The 19,816-nt window shown below is 45.3% G+C and overlaps 1 protein-coding gene across 5 annotated transcripts in view; it reads left to right on the plus strand.

Moving 5' to 3' along the window:
- Nucleotides 1-19,816, plus strand: part of CRMP (Collapsin Response Mediator Protein) — a 155,552-nt gene that overhangs the window by 20,257 nt on the left and 115,479 nt on the right. For 3 of the 5 annotated variants that reach the window (XM_045741666.2, XM_069338619.1, XM_045741667.2), the window contains exons 4-5: nucleotides 13,680-13,772; nucleotides 15,363-15,482. In XM_045741666.2, the coding sequence (XP_045597622.2) occupies nucleotides 13,680-13,772; nucleotides 15,363-15,482 (213 nt within the window). Of the gene's footprint in view, nucleotides 1-690; nucleotides 753-10,107; nucleotides 10,165-13,679; nucleotides 13,773-15,362; nucleotides 15,483-19,816 lie in introns of those variants that run through there. The other 2 variants (XM_069338622.1, XM_069338620.1) reach the window with 2 other exon arrangements.

Below are 19,816 nucleotides of genomic sequence, written 5' to 3' on the forward strand. Positions count from 1 at the left end.
GTCCTCTCAATACACTAATAATAATAATAATCGTATGTAATGAAAATATCAAGTGACTGTGAAAATGTCGTAATTTATTATTTTAATGTCTGTGGTCTAGTTAATTGGATTTGACTGTTTGTTAATCTGGTAAAAATGACATTAGCGTTAATAAACTTGGTCTCCTTATCGCTAGGCTGCGACAGTGAGCTGACACTGGAGGCTGCCGGCATCCTCGTCGGGTTGTGGGGAACAATGACTTACGCTCATTAAAGTTTATAGCTTCTTAACATACCGGTGTCAAATGTTATATATAATATATGCTTATTTTTTTTAAGATACAGTGAAGAAAATGCTATAGTGTTAGTAATAAATTTTATCAAAAACTCTGCGTTTTAAGAACAGTTAAGGATGTATACAAAATTAATCGATATGAAAAACCGTCGAAAGTGTGTGAAATTTGTTTTTCAACACGGTAGAATACACCACCAACAAATTAATTAAAAAAAATTCAACGATGCGCTCGCGTTCTGGTACACGCAAAACAAAATTCAAACAAAAGATATATCGTTGACAAGACACCTTGTCATTCTTGGCCAAGATATGACTCTTGTCAGTGAGATAATAAGTGTGACACAAATCAGTCGGAAGATATATGGCATTGAGCAACTGTACTTGAGGCCCCGCCCCCTGCCCCGCCCACCCCCAGCGTGGGGCCAGGACCACTCCCCCGCCGCCCGCCCTATAGAGCACTTCCCTCTCCGCTCCCTTAGGTAAGTCTACGGTCATTTAAGTACTCTCCCAGGACGTGTTGGATAATTACAGCGAGTACAGGAGCGAGATGTCCCTAGTCCCACGTCCTTAGGTGTCTTAAGAAGGCGGTTTACATAGCGGTATTGACTGGAGAGCGTATATATATAGGGTTACTTTCTTCAAGGTAAAGGTGGAGTGGCCCGGGGGTGTTTGATGAAGGGAATTTATAGCGTGTTGAGGTTGTTGTGTATTATTGCCTTTGGTACTGATGTATTGCGCCTTCCCTGGTTGTATGTTGTTGTTGTTGGTTGGCGAGCTAGTCATGTATGCTTCATGATATACATGGTCGTGTTATAATAAGGAATAATAGGTATGGTTGTGTGTGTACGGGGTGTTGAGTGGTGGTGGGAAAGTACACATATACGCCCTTTAACTCGTATACGCACGCACGCACGCGCGCACACACACACATACGTGGAGATACGTGGAGAGGAGGATACGTGGAGAGCCAAACTATTGGAGGTGGTGACAAGCAACTTTTTAACGCAGCATGTCGGAGAACCCACAAGGATGAGAGGCAATGATGAACCAGCGAGACTCGACCTAGTCTTCACTCTGAACGACTCCGACATAAGAGAAATCGGTTTTGAGGACCCAGTAGGAATGAGCGACCACAGTGTACTGGTGTTTGAGTACTTGATTGAAGAAGGGTTATTGAACTCGAGGAGGGATACCGAAACCAAAAGGTTAGCATACCGAAAGGGAAACTATGAGGGGATAAGAAAATTCCTAACAGATATAGCATGGGAAACAGAGCTCAGGGGAAAGACGGCCCAAGATATGATGGATTACATCACGCAGAAGTGCAAGGACGCAGCAAACAAGTTTGTCCCAGTCCAAAAGGAAAACAGAGAAATGAAGATGAGAAACCCATGGTTTAATCAAAGATGTAGGCTAGCTAAGCAGCAAAGTAAAAGGGCATGGAGAAACTATAGGAATAACAGGACACTGGAGAGCAGAGAAAGATACCAGAATGCCAGGAATGAATATGTCAGGATGAGAAGAGAGGCAGAAAGACAATACGAAAATGACATCGCAAGCAAGGCAAAGACTCAGCCTAAATTGTTGCATAGCCACATTAGGAGAAAAACAACAGTAAAGGAACAGGTTATGAGATTAAGGATAGGGGCGGAAGGATTCACTACAAATGACAAGGAAGTGTGTGAGGAATTGAATAAGAAATTCCAGGAGGTCTTCACCTTAGAACAAGGAGAAATTCCAGAGGTAAGTGAGGGAATAGCTAACCAGGAACCACTGGAAGAGTTTGAGATTACCAGTGGGGAAGTAAGGAAGTGTTTACTAGAGTTGGACGTGACGAAGGCTATAGGCCCAGATGGAATCTCCCCTTGGGTTCTAAAGGAAGGAGCAAGAGAACTGAGCCTACCACTCTCCATAGTGTATAACAAATCACTGGCAACAGGGGAACTGCCAGATACTTGGAAAGCAGCTAACGTAGTCCCGATATACAAGAAAGGGGATAGACAGGAGGCACTGAACTACAGGCCAGTGTCCCTAACCTGCATACCATGCAAGCTGATGGAGAAGATTGTGCGAAAAAAACTAGTGGAGCATCTGGAGCGAAGGAACTTTGTAACACAGCATCAACATGGGTTCAGGGATGGCAGGTCCTGCCTCACAGGGTTACTTGAATTCTACGACCAGGCAACAAAAATAAGGCAAGAAAGAGAAGGGTGGGCAGACTGCATATTTTTGGATTGTCAGAAAGCCTTTGATACAGTGCCACACAAGAGGCTAGTGCGAAAGTTGGAGATGCAGGCTGGAGTGAGAGGGAAGGTACTCCGGTGGATAGAGGAATACCTAAGCAACAGGAGACAACGAGTCTGTGTGAGGGGTGAGGTCTCAGATTGGCGAGACGTCACAAGTGGAGTCCCGCAGGGGTCAGTCCTTGGACCTATACTGTTTCTGGTATATGTAAATGATCTCCCAGAGGGTATAGATTCGTTCCTCTCAATGTTTGCCGACGATGCAAAAATTATGAGGAGGATTGAAACAGAGGATGATAGTAGGAGGCTACAAGATGACCTGGATAGACTGAGTGAATGGTCCAACAAATGGCTGTTGAAGTTCAACCCGAGTAAATGCAAAGTAATGAAACTAGGCAGTGGAAACAGGAGGCCAGGCACAGGATACAGAATAGGAGATGAAGTACTTAATGAAACAGACAGAGAGAAAGATCTAGGAGTTGATATCACACCAAACCTGTCTCCTGAAGCCCACATAAAGAGAATAACGTCTGCGGCATATGCGAGGCTGGCTAACATCAGAACGGCGTTCAGGAACCTGTGTAAGGAATCATTCAGAATCTTGTACACCACATATGTAAGACCAATCCTGGAGTATGCGGCCCCAGCATGGAGCCCGTACCTTGTCAAGCACAAGACGAAGCTGGAAAAAGTCCAAAGGTATGCTACTAGACTAGTCCCAGAACTAAGAGGCATGAGTTATGAGGAAAGGCTGCGGGAAATGCACCTCACGACACTGGAAGACAGAAGAGTAAGGGGGGACATGATCACAACCTACAAAATCCTCAGGGGAATCGACCGGGTAAACAAGGACGAACTTTTCAACACTGGTGGGACGCGAACAAGGGGACACAGGTGGAAGCTGAGTACCCAAATGAGCCACAGAGACGTTAGAAAGAACTTTTTCAGTGTCAGAGTAGTTAGCAAATGGAATGCATTAGGAAGTGATGTGGTGGAGGCTGACTCCATTCACAGTTTCAAATGTAGATATGATAGAGCCCAATAGGCTCAGGAATCTGTACACCAGTTGATTGACGGTTGAGAGGCGGGACCAAAGAGCCAGAGCTCAACCCCCGCAAGCACAATTAGGTAAGTACAATTAGGTAAGTACACACATACACACGTAGGTGTAGCTGGTAAGGTGCTCCAGTGGATAAGGGAGTACCTAATCAATAGGAAGCAGAGAGTTACGGGGAGGGGTGAGACCTCAGATGACTCCAAGTCATCAATGGAGTCCCACAGGGCTCTGTACTTGGTCTTATCTTGTTTCTGATATATGTAAATGATCTCCCGGAGGGTATAGATTCATTTCTCTCAATGTTTGCGGACGATGCCAAAATTATGAGAAGGATTAAGACAGAGGAGGCCTGCTTGAGGCTTCAAGAAGACCTAGACAAGCTGAAGGAATGGTCAAACAAATGGTTGTTAGAGTTTAACCCAAGCAAATGTAATGTAATGAAGATACGTGTAGGGAGCAGGAGGCCAGATACAAGGTACCATCTGGGAGATGAAATACTTCAAGAGTCAGAGAGAGAAAAAGACTTGGGGGTTGATATCACGCCAGACCTGTCTCCTGCAGCCCATATCAAGAGGATAACATCAGCGGCATATGCCAGGCTGGCCAACATAAGAACGGCATTTAGGAACTTGTGTAAGGAATCATTCAGAACTTTGTATACCACATATGTCACCCAATCCTGGAGTATGCAACCCCAGCATGGAGTCCATATCTAGTCAAGGATAAGACCAAACTGGAAAAGGTTCAAAGGTTTGCCACCAGACTAGTACCCGAGCTGAGAGGTATGAGCTACGAGGAGAGACTACGGGAATTAAACCTCACTTCGCTGGAAGACAGAAGAGTTAGGGGGGCATGATCACCACATTCAAGATTCTCAAGGGAATTGATAGGGTAGATAAAGACAGTCTATTTAACACAAGGGGCACACGCACAAGGGGACACAGGTGGAAACTGAGCGCCCAAATGAGCCATAGAGATATTAGAAAGAACTTTTTTAGTGTCAGAGTGGTTGACAAATGGAATGCATTAGGAAGTGATGTGGTGGAGGCTGACTCCATACACAGTTTCAAGTGTAGATAGAATAGAGTCCGATAAGCTCAGGAACCTGTACACCAGTTGATTGACGGTTGAGAGGCGGGACCAAAGAGCCAGAGCTCAACCCCCGCAAGCACAAATAGGTGAATAGGTGAGTGTGATTACACACAATACACATACATACACACACGTACACACACACACACACACACACACACACACACACACACACACACACACACACACACACACACACACACACACACACACACGCACACACACACACACACACACACCTGACTGAGGCGTAGAACTTGGCAAGGTCACAGTGCTCAGTATGGGCAGCAACAGACGGAGAAGAGCTCTCGTGGAATTTGAAAGCAGATATTAGTGGCGCAGGGAACTGCTGCTGCTGTTGTTATTGGAGGTCGGAAGTTATAACAACAAAGGTGAAAGCTAAATGGCGGAGCCCAAGAGCTTGTGCCGAGACGTGTACTGACGCTTTAATATATATTAAATCAGTATAGAAAGTTTTAAGAAAATTTGAACCGACAACGTTGTAAGAAAGAAGGAAAATGGGAACAAGATGCCTACTTCCAAGTGCTTTCTATAGATTGGGAGGGGAGACTCCACTAAACTTGGAGAGACTCCGTGACACGCCTTTGTACCAGAAAAATAAATAGCTTTAGAACATCTCGGAACAAAGATTAGAATTCTGAAGGTGGGGGTGGCGGGGGGGGGGGGGGTTAAGTGACTATTACTGACACGATCGCCAGAAAATTATATAAAAACGAAGGGTTTATTAAGCTTTACTCCCCACCACCACACACACACCAGCCTTCCCCTCTCTCTCCCTCTCCCTCTCTCCCTCTCCCTCTCTCCCTCTCTCTCTCTCCCTCTCTCTCTCTCTCCCTCTCCCTCCTCTCCCTCTCCCTCCCCAGCCTCCCTCACACTCCCCCCTCCACACACCCAAATTAACACAAACGGGGGAAAGAGAGAGAGAGAGAGAGAGAGAGAGCAAGCGTGAGGAGGGCACTAGGCTTACTGCAGTCGCAGGTGATGCAGTCAATCAATACACTCACCTTCTCTCTCCCTATTCAACATTTCCCAACGTAATCTTTGTTTTCTGACAAAATAAGATAGATGGTCAGGTTGATTGGTATTGTTGTGAATGTTTGAAAGCCTGCCAGGGGGGGGTGGACTCCTAACGTTAGGGTTACGGCCTTGGTAAGGAGCTTGGCTAACCTTCCTACGGTTCAGTTGTCACTTGGGTTGGCAATGCAGGAAACTGCAGTCATGACGGAATCATATCCACACACACACATGCCGCCACGCACAAACACGTTGAACAAACACACAACATCACACACACACTCCATGCTGGTCAAGCACAAGGCGAAGCTTGAAATAGTTCAGAGATATGCCACTAGACTAGTCCCAGAACAAAGAGGCATGAGTTACGAAGAAAGGCTGCGAGAAATGCACCTCACGACACTAGAAGACAGAAGAGTAAGGGAAAACATGATCACTACCTACAAAATTCTCAGAGGAATTGACAGGGTAGTTAAAGATAAACTGTTTAACACGGGTGGTACAAGAACAAGGGGGACACAGGTGGAAACTGAGTACCCAAATAAGCCACAGGGACGTTAGAAAGAACTTTTTCAGTGTCAGAGTAGTTAACAGACGGAATGCATTAGGCAGTGATGTGGTGGAGGCAGACTCCATACACAGTTTCAAATGTAGATATGATAGAGCCCAGTAGGCTTAGGAATCTGTACATCAGTTGATTGACAGTTGAGAGGCGGGACCAAAGAGCCAGAGCTCAATCCCCGCAAGCACAATTAGGTGAGCACAATTAGGTGAGTACACTCTTGCACAAATGTGTATAAAGTAGGCCATTCAATAGATCAGCAGCCTACTCACTATGCTTGTCATATTGTTCAATAAACCCTTGAACTATATGTTTAACACATCTCTAACCCTGTCCATGGAGGACAGAAGAAAATGTATATATGCTGGTTAGCATTGTAAATGTGTGGCCACGTTTGTGGTAGAAAAAAAACTATGCTTATCCTAGAGAAAGGAGAATGTTTGTTAAACATAATGTTTAACCTAAACACATTTTCAGTGGTAGTCCGTTGGACAATATGGCTCGGGGATGGAATCCTGTACTGGTAGACTGTTTCACACGATGGTTAGCACATGGAAAATGGTGGTAGTTCATAAGTCTTTAACTAGCTCAGTCACAGCTTGACTCCAGCTTAACACGTACTAACACCCTCCTGCCACAGCTTAACGCGTTCACATTCCCAACATTGAGAAAACATAGACTGTTGTAGTGAGTATACGAGAGTATTCCCATGCACATTTACGGCATGAGGTAGTATAACCTTAGTTATAACCTAAGTTATAACCTATATAACCTTAGTTATATAGGTTATAACTAAGTATAAGAATACGTAAGAGTGTAACAGTGTATGGAGTCAGCCTCCACCACATCACTGCCTAATGCATTTCACCTGTTAACTACTCTGACACTGAAAAAGATCTTTCTAACGTCCCTGTGGCTCATTTGGGTACTCAGTTTCCACCTGTGTCCCCTAGTTCTTGTACCACCCGTGTTAAACAGTTTATCTTCATCTACCCTGTCAATTCCTCTGAGAATTTAGAGTATAGAACCTTAGTTATATAGGGTCTTCCTGACCTTATTGTTCTTGTGTTTGAACTTTATGACTTTTGTACTGATTCTTGTGCTTGAATGTCATGACCTTGGAATTTTTTGTCATGTGCAAATTAAAGATGGAATACCCGAATCGGTACCAAAAGGTTGCGCCATTTAACTGTTGGGAACCCCCCAATATTCAAATCTGTCATCAGAAAATGTTTTTTTTTTTTTAGTGTCATCATTGGCGTTGTGTTTTATGAAACGTATATTAATCTATGGAGTTGGCGCTGAACATTTCATTTCCACCGACCATTTTGGTGGAAATATGATTTCATTTCATAAAAAGGAGTCTTGGGGCTGATCTCCTTTAAAGAAAGGAGGGTAGAGGGGGCGACCCTGACAGTAGAGGGGGCGACCCTGACAGTAGAGGGGGCGACCCTGACAGTAGAGGGGGCGACCCTGACAGTAGAGGGGGCGACCCTGACAGTAGAGGGGGCGACCCTGACGGTAGAGGGGGCGACCCTGACCCACATGTGGCAGCCCCCCCCCCCCACATACACACGTACGTCACCAGGAAAATTTTAATTAGGGTAGCCCCAAACATCTGGACTCCAACCTTAGCAGACATTCTATTGTGTAGATATGTGTACACACTAGAGGGGTACCCGGCTTCACCCGGGTCTCTCTCTCTCTCTCCCCCTCCATCTTACTTTCTCTCTCTCTCTCTTTTACTCTTTCTCTGGTCCCACTCTTTATTCTTGTCAAGAAATGTAAAGAAATCTAGGGACTCGGCCAGCCACCTTTTACCAACTACGTCGGGGGAAGGGGAACTATCAGGAGAGGACGCCAAGCCATTACGACTATATAGCACTTGGATGGGGTCAGGATAAGGATTTGGGATGGGACGGGGGGAAAGGAATGGTGCCCAACCACTTGGACGATCGGGGTTTGAACGCCGACCTGGGAGGGGGGGGGGAGGTGATTATTATTTGTCCGTCCCCCATCTTATTAGGACCCCCCCCCCCAGCATCCTATGTTCGTTCCATACCTCAGACCATTTTCCCTGCAAAGCTGGGTGATGCTAGCCCCCAAGTATCTGACTACAGAGGGTACCTGGTGGTGCCCGAGGTCCGCTGTCCCTCTCATTGTCCCTCCAAATCTCCCCTGTGAACCTAAGTCACCCTCTCTCCCAGTGCGGGCTCACCATAGCCCGTGCTACTTGGAACTTTTTGTTCCAAGTAACGATTCTTAAACAACAACCTCTCTCCCCCCTCCCGTTCTCTCATGCTCTGTCCATTTGTCTTTTCCCGTTTTCAACGTTGAATCGACGTTATCGATAATAGCCGAGAATTCGGCTGGAAAAGGCTCCATGAGCAATCAACCCCATATTTCAGGCTTCATAGGAGACCTTTCTTTTTATCGCACAATTGTATTGATTGAGAGGCATGTGGGTTCGTCCCCACCTGCCCTCTATAACAACCCGTCCTCCGAATAGACAGTACGTTTTAGTACTAAATGTAATAAGTACATTCCTGTCTGTATAATACATTAATACACTTAATTGTGCCGTTACATTTACCTCCCAATATATTCTCCTTATTTTGTGTTAATATACTCGAAATTTTTAGGTTGAAGTTTTCGTGTTTAATTCTATATACAGAAGTTTTAAATATAAAGAATTGATTTTTCAGTTTTATTAAACAATAGAGATTTTATTCGAGATTTGAAAATATCCTGAGTTACTTTATAAGACTATTATTGAAATAATTATTGATTATTGAAAGACTTTAGTTTTGTTTTATTAGTTTTATAAAATTATAATATCACTATAGCTGTAGGTTAAGTAGTAATTGTAATTAAGAAGCAATAAATGCTACTTACATGCATGTCCTCCTACACTCCCAAGGTTAGGTTAGGTTAGGTTAGGTCGTGGTTTTCTATACAGCTTTTCAGGTAAACTCTAATATTCACAATATTTTGGTGCGATGCTGGCGATTATGTGTATTTATGTACTATGCCGATAGTCAGGATTGTACTTAGTACATTTACTATTAAAACGTACTGTCTATTCGGAGGATGGGCTGCTATAACACGCTCCACACACTCACAATTCACCTGGGAAGTTGTGAGAGCCTAACCGGAACGGTCCAGCCTCCAACCAGGGATAGACAGCCATCCTCTCTTATAGATATGGATGAACATAGTAAATCTAGTCTTAGTGGCAACAGCAGCAGTAGTAAATATCTACATCAGTAGCAAGAGGTGTAGCGCTTGTATTGGTCTTAGTAGCAGCAGGAAAGTTTTATATATAGTAGCAGAATTATTTGTATTCAGATACACCATCGTCACTTAAAATTTTCAAGCTCCAGGTTTGAATTTTTGTAAAAATCTAGTGTCACTTGGGGGGCATCGTAATACAAGTTGTATGGGATGAGGATGCTTAAGAGATTCAGCGGGGAAGGGAAGGGGAAATAAGTACCAAGTTTTCATACCGACCACTCGGCCACCTCCCACCCCACACCACACTTGCGTGGAGCACCACCACCTGCCACCACCACTTGCCGCCACCACCTGCCACCATCCCCGGTCCAATTCACTATCCAACTACATTTCTACTACCACCACCACATAACCAATTACCCAGTCCAAGCAGCATACAAGTACCTACCACCACCACCACTAGCATCACATCCAAGCACACCACCACCCACCACCACCCCACACCCGGAGCCCACCCCCACCGTGCTGGCCAGCAGGGGGGGAGTGGGCTCCGACATGCGCCAGCAGCACACACACCACCAAGGACCCGCCCTTCACTCCTTCCTACAGCGCCTTCAGGATACGTGGCTGACATGTTCTGTGTCAATACCTTTACCCCTTGTGTTCAGGTGAGTGTCCCCCTCTGCACTCATGGTGGAGAGGACACCAGGCGAGTGTGTCCCTTGCACTCAAGGTGGAGAGGCGTCACCATTACCATGTATAACGCTTCCCTCCAAGACAGTCTCGCTCGCACAATACATCATACCAAATACTAAAAGTTCCTCAGTGCTATTCATACAATTTTTGAATTTCGCGCCAAAATTGCCAAATTGAAAGATGCGTGACAACTTCTTCTGGTAGAATATTTGACTACATTGTATATACATATAATTTATAAGTTTATAAATGTACGTTTTAGCTGTCGCAGTATCCTGCTCGTGATGGCATAAATATATTCCACAAGTGGGAAAACGCTCCCATAGACAGCAGACGCCGCGCCCTTTTTGATCGATTGGCCTCCGCCCCGCGCCGGCCGGGTTGCCACACGCCGCTCTCCCTCAAGACCCCTGTAATATTTGTTGACGCTAATAAGAGACTTGTTCGTAAAGTCTCTTATTCGCAGGATCAAAGTAGGTTTAGTGACCCTGTGCAAGACTCGTAATTATTATAACTTGCATTCTTTGAGGAATAAGAGTGAACTACACCCATAAGTGGACTGTAATGGTAATAAAAATCATTTGTTACTAGGATTTTAGACATGCCACGGGAATTCCTGTCGAGCACGTCACCTCACGTGCCACGTGTAACACTGACACGCACGTCACCTCTCGTGCAAGGATGCTCATCGTTCAGGTTATATGTTCAAGTACCATTACAGCCCCCTTGTTTTAGATATTTGCATCATTGCAAGCGCTGAAGCTGGTAGTTGTATGGTGACCATCCACGGGCTGTCACCATACAACTCTTCCCCCCCCCCCCCCCCGCACACACACGCGCGCGCAAGCTTACTACTCGCAATATTAGTGTATAGTATAATTGTATGAGGTAAAGCAAAGGACACGTTTGGTTCAAGTATTCTGCTTCTTTCCGTTGGCAATTATGTATTTACAGAACGTGAGTGAATCATTTAGAGTTCGACTCGAACAGAAGAAGAGCGCGAGGTATATACATTGTTCAAGAACTGTTCGAACATAATCATTTATGCGAGTCGCGAATAATGTGCTTTTCATTCATAAACAAGTGGTTTCGTGGCTGAATTAACGAGCAATGGACGATTTGATTATATGGACGGGCAGGGAGAATGTTTTGCCGTCCAAGTGACAGAGGGACGGGTCAGCATCGTTCTCCACCTGCCTGTGGCAACGACTTCGCGGGCGGGGCGAGTTGCCATGTCGGGGGGGTTGAAGGTATTACTAGTAGGTGAAGCAGTAGCGCCTTAGAGGTCGTCTTGTCGTCACGCTTTAGAGGTCGTCGTGTCACCACAGCTGCTACTCGGGTTGGTCTGTCTCCTCGGTCGTCTCTCTTGAAGGACAAGACAGTTGCTGGTAATTGTAGCCAACACACACTCAACAGGTTCGTATGGATGGTTTTTGGCTTGGAGTCGTGCCTGCAGTTGTAAATTGTTGTTCCGTAATATGAAACGAGGGGACGTCTCTTAGGACCCCTACTCTGGGGTCTCGTCCAGAGACCAGAGAGTGGGGTCTCTGGACGAGACCCCAGAGGAGGCAGGTTTGTGTTCCAGAGGCCAGCACTGATGTGGACGTTACGGGGAGCCTCGCAAGTGTAAGCAACTCTCGCATAATTTTTGCATAATGTGATGTATTACACGTGTTGCGAGGTGGCGGAATTTGGGCGAGTTTTGATTATATAGCTTGGCTGTATCATAGCCAAGTGTGGTGTGTGGTTGACCCGCCGTGGCTGGCTGTGGTGTGTGGTTGACCCGCCGTGGCTGGCTGTGGTGTGTGGTTGACCCGTTGTGGCTGGCTGGCTGTGGTGTGTGGTTGACCCGTTGTGGCTGGCTGTGGTGTGTGGTTGACCCGTTGTGGCTGGCTGTGGTGTGTGGTTGACCCGTTGTGGCTGGCTGTGGTGTGTGGTTGACCCGTTGTGGCTGGCTGTGGTTGACCCGTTGTGGCTGGCTGGCTGTGGTGTCTGGTTGACCCGGTGTGGCTGGCTGGCTGTGGTGTGTGGTTGACCCGTTGTGGCTGGCTGTGGTGTGTGGTTGACCCGTTGTGGCTGGCTGTGGTGTGTGGTTGACCCGTTGTGGCTGGCTGTGGTTGACCCGTTGTGGCTGGCTGGCTGTGGTGTGTGGTTGACCCCTCCGTGGCTGGCTGTGGTGTGTGGTTGACCCCTCCGTGGCTGGCTGGCTGTGGTGTGTGGTTGACCCCTCCGTGGCTGGCTGGCTGTGGTGTGTGGTTGACCCGCCGTGGCTGGCTGTAGTGTGTGCTTGACCCCTCCGTGGCTGGCTGGCTGGCTGTGGATTGTGGTTCGACGATATTCTAATTGAACTTAATATCAACTTTAGAAGCATGGGTTTGAGTTCACCTTCACCACCACCTCTTCCACATTGCCTTTCTTCACTAGTTGAACACTGAGGGAACAACGTACTTGTATCTCTCGTACTCATCCGTGCTCTGTTTACACTTTCCTTATCTTTGTTACCACCTGTTGTAAAACTGTTCTTGCACATGGTTTACCTTTATGGTTTGTTCCATATGATAGCTCTATCATAATACAATCCATTCTTCTGTTTAGATAGTAGTTTTTGTAACTATGCGCACCATAGTACATAGATTGACGTACTAAACAATTAGATAGTAGAACTTAGTACTATTCACTTTATAAAGAGTCGGAAAAATAAAGCTAAATACATGCTTAAATATTCCTAGGCCTAGTATAGCACACATATGTACTATATTAGGCCTCAGATATCGTGTGTTAGGTCACCGAAGGTTAAGTTAGGTTAGTCTCGTAATCTTAGTAATATTCTAAGTCTCATGACACTGTGCAAGTCTTCCTGGCTAGTTGCCTTTTTGATAGTTACTCCAGTATCTTTAAAAAGATACTGTATCTTTATCTCCAGTATCTTTAAAAAGACGGGCAAAAAATAGGTAGAAAATAATAGGCCATAAATGTCATCATTTTTGTATAAGTCAGATGGCTGCCGAGTGGTCTTATATTGACATTTGAACCGTATAAAACCTTCTTCCACTCCTTGTATTGCCTTGCACATTACTCTCACTCTGAAGGAGGTCTTCCACTTCCTTACCCTGATCTCGGACAGGGTATGGGGGGAGGGGAGGGGAGGGGGGTGATGGGGTTTACAAGCAACCTTTTCCTGTATACATCTAGGTATTTTGCAGGTTGTGATCAGGTCAACTATTTTTTTTTTCTTCGATCTTTCTACATTGTGTCTGCCCTTGTTGGTCAAGCCCTCTATATCGGGGACCTAAGTGGCAAATCTCTGAACTTAATTAAGCTTTTTTGTGTGTTTAAGAGGTGTGTGTGTATGTGTTTTGGATGGATTTAGGGGTAATGGAACAAATATTCCATTTATTCATGGATATGAACTTTAGAATTAGTTTTGCAGCTAATAAACACACCTGGGGTGATGGTGTAGTGAATATGGTGCTGTACTTGTTGCCAGGCTGGTGAGGACGGTGTTGACCGCCAGGTGGAGACAGCCTCGCCTCAGAGTGAGCCCAGCGAGCACCCAGACCTCCTCCACACCAACGGCCAGGTGAGTGGCGCACGCTGCCATACTTGTGGTTCCTGCTCTACTAGTACCATACTGGTTTTAGTCTTTAAATCTTATTTATAACTAGCTGTACCAGGTCACGCGTTGCTGTGGCTCAGCAAAACATGTGCATTGCTGAGCCACAGCAACCTTTCCCCCCTGGCTCCCAGTCCTTTCCAGCATTCCTCCCCCTCCCTTCGTCCTTCCCAGCATCCCCCCCCCTCCCCCGTCCCTTTGTCCTCCCCTCCATTCCCTACTCCATCATCCCATCGTTCTTCCTACCATTCTCCTCCTTTCCAAAATGTGAAATCATGGTGATTAGAGGGATTTATGAGCGCAACCAAATTCAAAGAAATTTGTATAAATGGAAAAAAAAAACGTGACGAGACAAGTGGTAGTTAGATCAGTTGAAGACGAGGAGTCACAATAACGTGGCTGAAGTATGTTGACCAGACCACACACTAGAAAGTGAAGGGACGACGACGTTTCGGTTCGTCCTGGACCATTCTCAATCGACTTTAGAATGGTACAGGATGGACCGAAACGTCGTCGTCCCTTCACTTTTTAGTTTGTGGTTTGGTCAACATAGATCAGTTGAACCAAATACACGCAGCCACATCTATACACACCAGCTGTCGTGTAGTAGAGTCGAAGGCTACAAACTGTGAGGCTGTGTGAATGGTCACTTTTACGGGCTATTCATGCCCGTGCCACTTCTTGGGTGGCGTAACTTTCTCACCTTCAGTGGTCACTTGCGCTCAGTTGGTTTACTGAGGCCTCGTCATAATGGTTTGTTGACACACACTGGGCCAACTTGTGACGCCATGTTGACATCTACATGGCGGCAGCAGGATGGAAAGTTTAACCTTCATGTCTTCCTCCTCAATACGGCTCTAGAACCAATTTTGACAGTGTTTCTGTCAATGTTATTTTTCTTTAGCAATAACCAATACATGTGGATTTTATAATCCAACATACATAAATATAAACTTAGCCGACATTATTATTAACTTCAGTAAATAAATAATTAGAAACCGATATAATTTTAATATTGCTAATTGTTCCATGTTTGAAATTAACCCAAGATGTGCATTCTAACGAGCCTCTCGTTGAGTGTCTGTCACCTCCTCCCTCCCCCTACAAGAAGTAACCGTTGTTATTTTAGATTCAGCCACTCGGAACGAAATGTCTATGTAGCACGGGCTATATAGAGCCCCTAATTGAGTTCAGTTATTCTCGATAACCTTGTTACTGTGATATTTGGGGTCAAAGTTTTAAATGGAGGTGGGGTTTCCTCCTTTTACCCAGTTTCTTTTCCGCTTCTGTTTTAGCGCACTGGTTTTAGTCTTGTTTTAATAACATTATGTTTTTGGTGGATAGATGCACAGTGTTCACTAGTGTGTCCCATTCTTCAACTGCTTTTCTAACCATTGTAGTCGCTGTGGATTAGAAGTAACTTCTTATATGTTTTATTGATTCAGCTACTCGGAACAAGTTCCAAGTAGCACGGGCTATGGCGAGCCCGTAGTGGACTTACCTGCCACACAGGAGCGGGGCTCAGATGTAACTAATGTCTTGTGTTTACGCGTCCAGCGAGAGATGGACGCCAGCAGCGACGAGGGTGTGGTGACGGAGGAGGTGGTGGTGCCGCGACGCGTGGGCCGGAGGGACGCAGAGCCCTGGGACACACTCTCCCTCGACGCCACCGACGAGGTAAGTACCCATGTTCACTTTACCTGTAGGCAGTTTCGAGAGTTATTATGCTCTCCCTCCCCCCATGCCTAGCCTGGGGCCAGACTTTTCTTCCGATAATTTGATCTGAAAGGCTGTTGCTGGGAGCGGTTCGCATCAGGATTTCCGGATGTCATTTGTCGGTGTTGCAGTGCAGGCGGCCTTGATGAAGTCTTGATGTTGCACATGCTTGGTTATATTTACCCAGCATCGTGAGAGAGCATTGTTGATGTACACATCGTGCAGGCTGTCGGATTATGCACCGTTGGATATCGGTAGTAGCCGGATGGGTGAACGGACGGACGCAGCTCACCCTTGGCTATGGAGGATATCAATATTCACGGGCGCCAGGCTATCGACGGAGGCGACGCCATACTATACCATAACTATATGCATCAGCAGACTCCGAAGACAATCTGGTATTGTAACAAGTGACTCGGACCCTGCCCGACAACGGTCCCAACTGGCTGCCAGCGGCACAGTCGATACGGCTCTGTGAGCTGGAACTGGGTCATGCCCTAATTACTTTATTGAATGTCCAGTCATTAGACCCTTCAGACCAGACGACATAAGGGAATCCCGGAGCGTTGCAATTGCTTGACGCCACCATCGTATCCTTGGTGTTGTCATAATGTACTCAAAGTTTGCCATACATACCTCTATGATTACCTGCAACCAATGTTACTCTTCATGTAGTCTAGCGTAGCTGCACAAGCTCCAGGGTACATTATATATTTTAACATATTCAGGTAAACAAAAAAATTGTACTTAACTGAAACTTTGTCCCGTCTAGCATATGCGGCTGATGACATCCATTTGATGTGGGCTTCTGGGGACAGGTTCGGTGTGATATCAACCCTCAAACTTTTCTTTTTTAGACTCTAGAAGGATTTCGCCTCCCAGATGGTACCTTGTGTTTAGCCTCACCACAAACGCTTCCTGGGGGAAGTCGCAACCCGCGGGAGGGTTGCAGCGCCTCGTCCCTCTCCAGAAAGACGTCTCGTCCTCAAACTGTATCTGCCTCTCCTACACCTTTTGTTCTTGGTACCTCGCTTCCCAATCCTCGGGCTTCTAGACACATTTCTCTCATTATGGCCTGAACGGACAATGGCGCGGTGTCCTCGGTTGTAAATACAAACTACTATTCGTTATTATTAACATGAATACATCAGCACTTATGCTGGTACTCTGAACTATGTGAAGTGTTACATAATGTGTATAAAGAGCCAAACTCTGTGATGATCTCCACCTCATAGGATGGTTGTCATACAGGGAAGGAAGAAAGGAAACTATAATGGGAAAGCGCCAAGCAATTACCACTATATAGCACATGGAAGAGGTCGGGGTAAGGATTTGGGATGGGACGGGAGGAAAGGAATGGTACCCTTTCCACCACTGACCGTCCGGCGCTCACTTGGACGGTCGGGGATTGGACGCCGACCCGCACGAAGGGAGACGGTCGCTCTACATGAGTATGTGGTCGGTTACCCAGCACTCAAACTATGAGTATTACTGGGATGCCCTCAAGCTCCAGGTGTATCATACAGGCGAGTCTGAAGGGCCTACATTCAGTGTAATGTTTGGAAGCTTGGTAAAGGTTAGATGTTTACACCCTGTACACGCTGCTGCCCGTCCTTAATAAAAAGGTCAAATGCTCCTTAATCCAGCAACCAGACCCACCCACCCCCCACCCCTCTGTGAATGAAAAGCAGTTTACACACGACCCGACTGATGGCATTCATAGTGCTTCGCTGACTGTCTCTGTTCAGATCTCAACTCTACAAGTAACCCGTCCTCAGACCATTCCATTCATGGAATGGATTTGGTTCATTCCATAATATTAATGAATGAAAAACTGTTTACATGCGATTCAACTGATGACGTTCGAACATTTCCGGAACAAGTGCTTCACTGACGACTTTTGTTCGAACCACAACGCTGTAAATGCTTCACCCACGTACTACAAATACAAATAATCGCCAACAGAACCTAAACACCTAAACTAACCTATATATGCACAATATGCTAATATTATAATATTAATTTGAGAAAATTTCTGTTTTGAAATGAACAGCAAGTTAAAATTGATGAATGCGTCTGTGGGGTCGACCGCTGGATGTAATGGACTTAGAGTCGAGGACGGGTTGCTGCTGCAAGTGCGTCACCCACATACAATTCATCTGCAACAGAACCTACACACCTTTCCTAACTTATGCCTATGTTTATATTGAACTTAAATATATAATATTAATAAATATATGAGAACACAATGCTTAATACACAGTAGGTTAAAATTGATGACGGCCTCTTTGGGGGATGATCACCGCTTTAACTAACTTAGCCAGAGACCAGGTGGACTCAGATCAGGGGTTGTACACGTTTCAATTGTTGTCACACAAACTACCTGGAGAACATTTTTATTCATAGCATGATCAATTGATAATTATTCTTCCTAATAGACTTGGGAACTGGATAACACTTTTGGAAATAAATCGGTTAATGTTTATTTTTTTATTTAATTCTTGAAGTACGTAAACGATTCTAACATTTGGACAGAAACATTAAAGAAAAAAAGGTAAGGCTTTAAAACTATATAGAATAGCAACGCAGCCTCTTGAAACGATAGTACTTATTCGTACTTTCGTCCAAATAGTTACTATTTGTACTGATGGACCATCAGTAAACTACTTTTTGCACTGTTTTATAGTAGAAATAATATAACTGAAAACCAACTTTAAATATTTGTTCGTTTGTTTATTCGTTTAAATATTCTCTTGCAGTCCATCAGTGTACAATATAAGGCCTAAGGTAGCATGTATTAGGCCAAGGATTGTTAGAAGATGAGTTTATGTCATTTGTTGCAGTTTTAAAAAAAAATTTTTTTTTACAAAAGTCTACTTTCTGGTCCACCACGTCACATTAATACTATCCACCAAGGAATTACTTACAAGTAACTACTGAAAAATGGTTACTTTTCATTTTAGGAGGCTGGCTGGATAAGTGACTGAAGTAAGGCAATACGGGCTCACCATAGCCTAAGCTACTTGGAACTTTTGGTTCCTGGTAGCAAATCTTTAACAACAACGTCTGAAGTAACGCACCTTCACGATAAACTGTGGAACCATTCCCTCGTTATTTAGACAAACTTGACTTGGCGAGGAGCTGAACGTTGTGGGGTTTAATAACTGCTTTCCCAAAATACCCGCCAGGATCGATACTCCCGTGCAACAGAAGTAAGCTAAGCAGAAGCAACTGCTAGAAGGCTAATTACAAGGTAGGCTTGCAACCCCTTCCTCCCCTCCTTGGCCCGTTATCTTCCCCACCACCTCCAACCCCCCCCCCCCTTCCCCTTCACAGGAATCTGAGCTCACCATGCAGTGATGAGGTTAAAAAGAATCTGTTGCAGCTGAATGTGATAAAGGCTGTTGGGCCTGACAGACTCATCGTGGATACTGAAGATGGTGCAGAGGCACTAATTGCGCCACACTATGGTGTATAACAGGTCACTGGAGACCTACCGGTAAGCTGGAAGAGGGGGCTAATGTAGTCCCAATATACAAAAAGGGTGACAGGCAAGAGGCACTGAACTACAGGCCAGTTTCCTCCAACTTGTATACCACGCAAGGTGATGGAGAAGATCTTGAGGAAAAGGCTCATAGAGCATCTGGAAAGAAAGTTTTCTAACACCCACCAGCATGGGTTTAGGGATGGTAAATCGTGCCTCATAGGCTTAATAGATTTTTATGACCAGGCGACAAAGATTAGGCAAGAAAGAAGGGTGGGCAGACTGCATTTTCTTGGACCATCAGAAAGCTGGACAGTATCCCCATAAAAGGCCGTTACCAAAGTTAGAGAAACAGGCAGGAGTAAAGTGTACTCTAGTGGATAAGGGAGTATCTAAGCAACAGGAAACAGCGATAAACTGCGAGGAGGGAGACATCAGATTGGCGAGATGTCACTAGCCGAGTCATACAGGGCTCAGTACTTTAACCCATCTTGTTTGATACGTGTAAATGATGTTCCAGAGGTCTAGATTCGTTCCTCTAAATGTTTGCTGATGCAAAAATTATGAGAAGAATAAAGACATAAGATAGACTACAGGACGACCTGAACAAACTGGTGGAATGGTCTAGAAAATGGCAACTTAGGCAAGTTTAAATTAATGAAATTAGGCGAAGGTAGCAGGAGGCTAAGCACAAGGTACCATCTGGGAGGCGAAATCCTTCTAGAGTCTAATAGAAAGGTTTGAGGGTTGATATCACACCGAACCTGTCCCCAGAAGCAAACATTAAAGGATGTCATCAGCCGCATATGCT

The sequence above is a fragment of the Procambarus clarkii genome, chromosome 40 (genome assembly GCF_040958095.1).
Source record: "Procambarus clarkii isolate CNS0578487 chromosome 40, FALCON_Pclarkii_2.0, whole genome shotgun sequence".
NCBI lineage: Eukaryota > Metazoa > Arthropoda > Malacostraca > Decapoda > Cambaridae > Procambarus > Procambarus clarkii.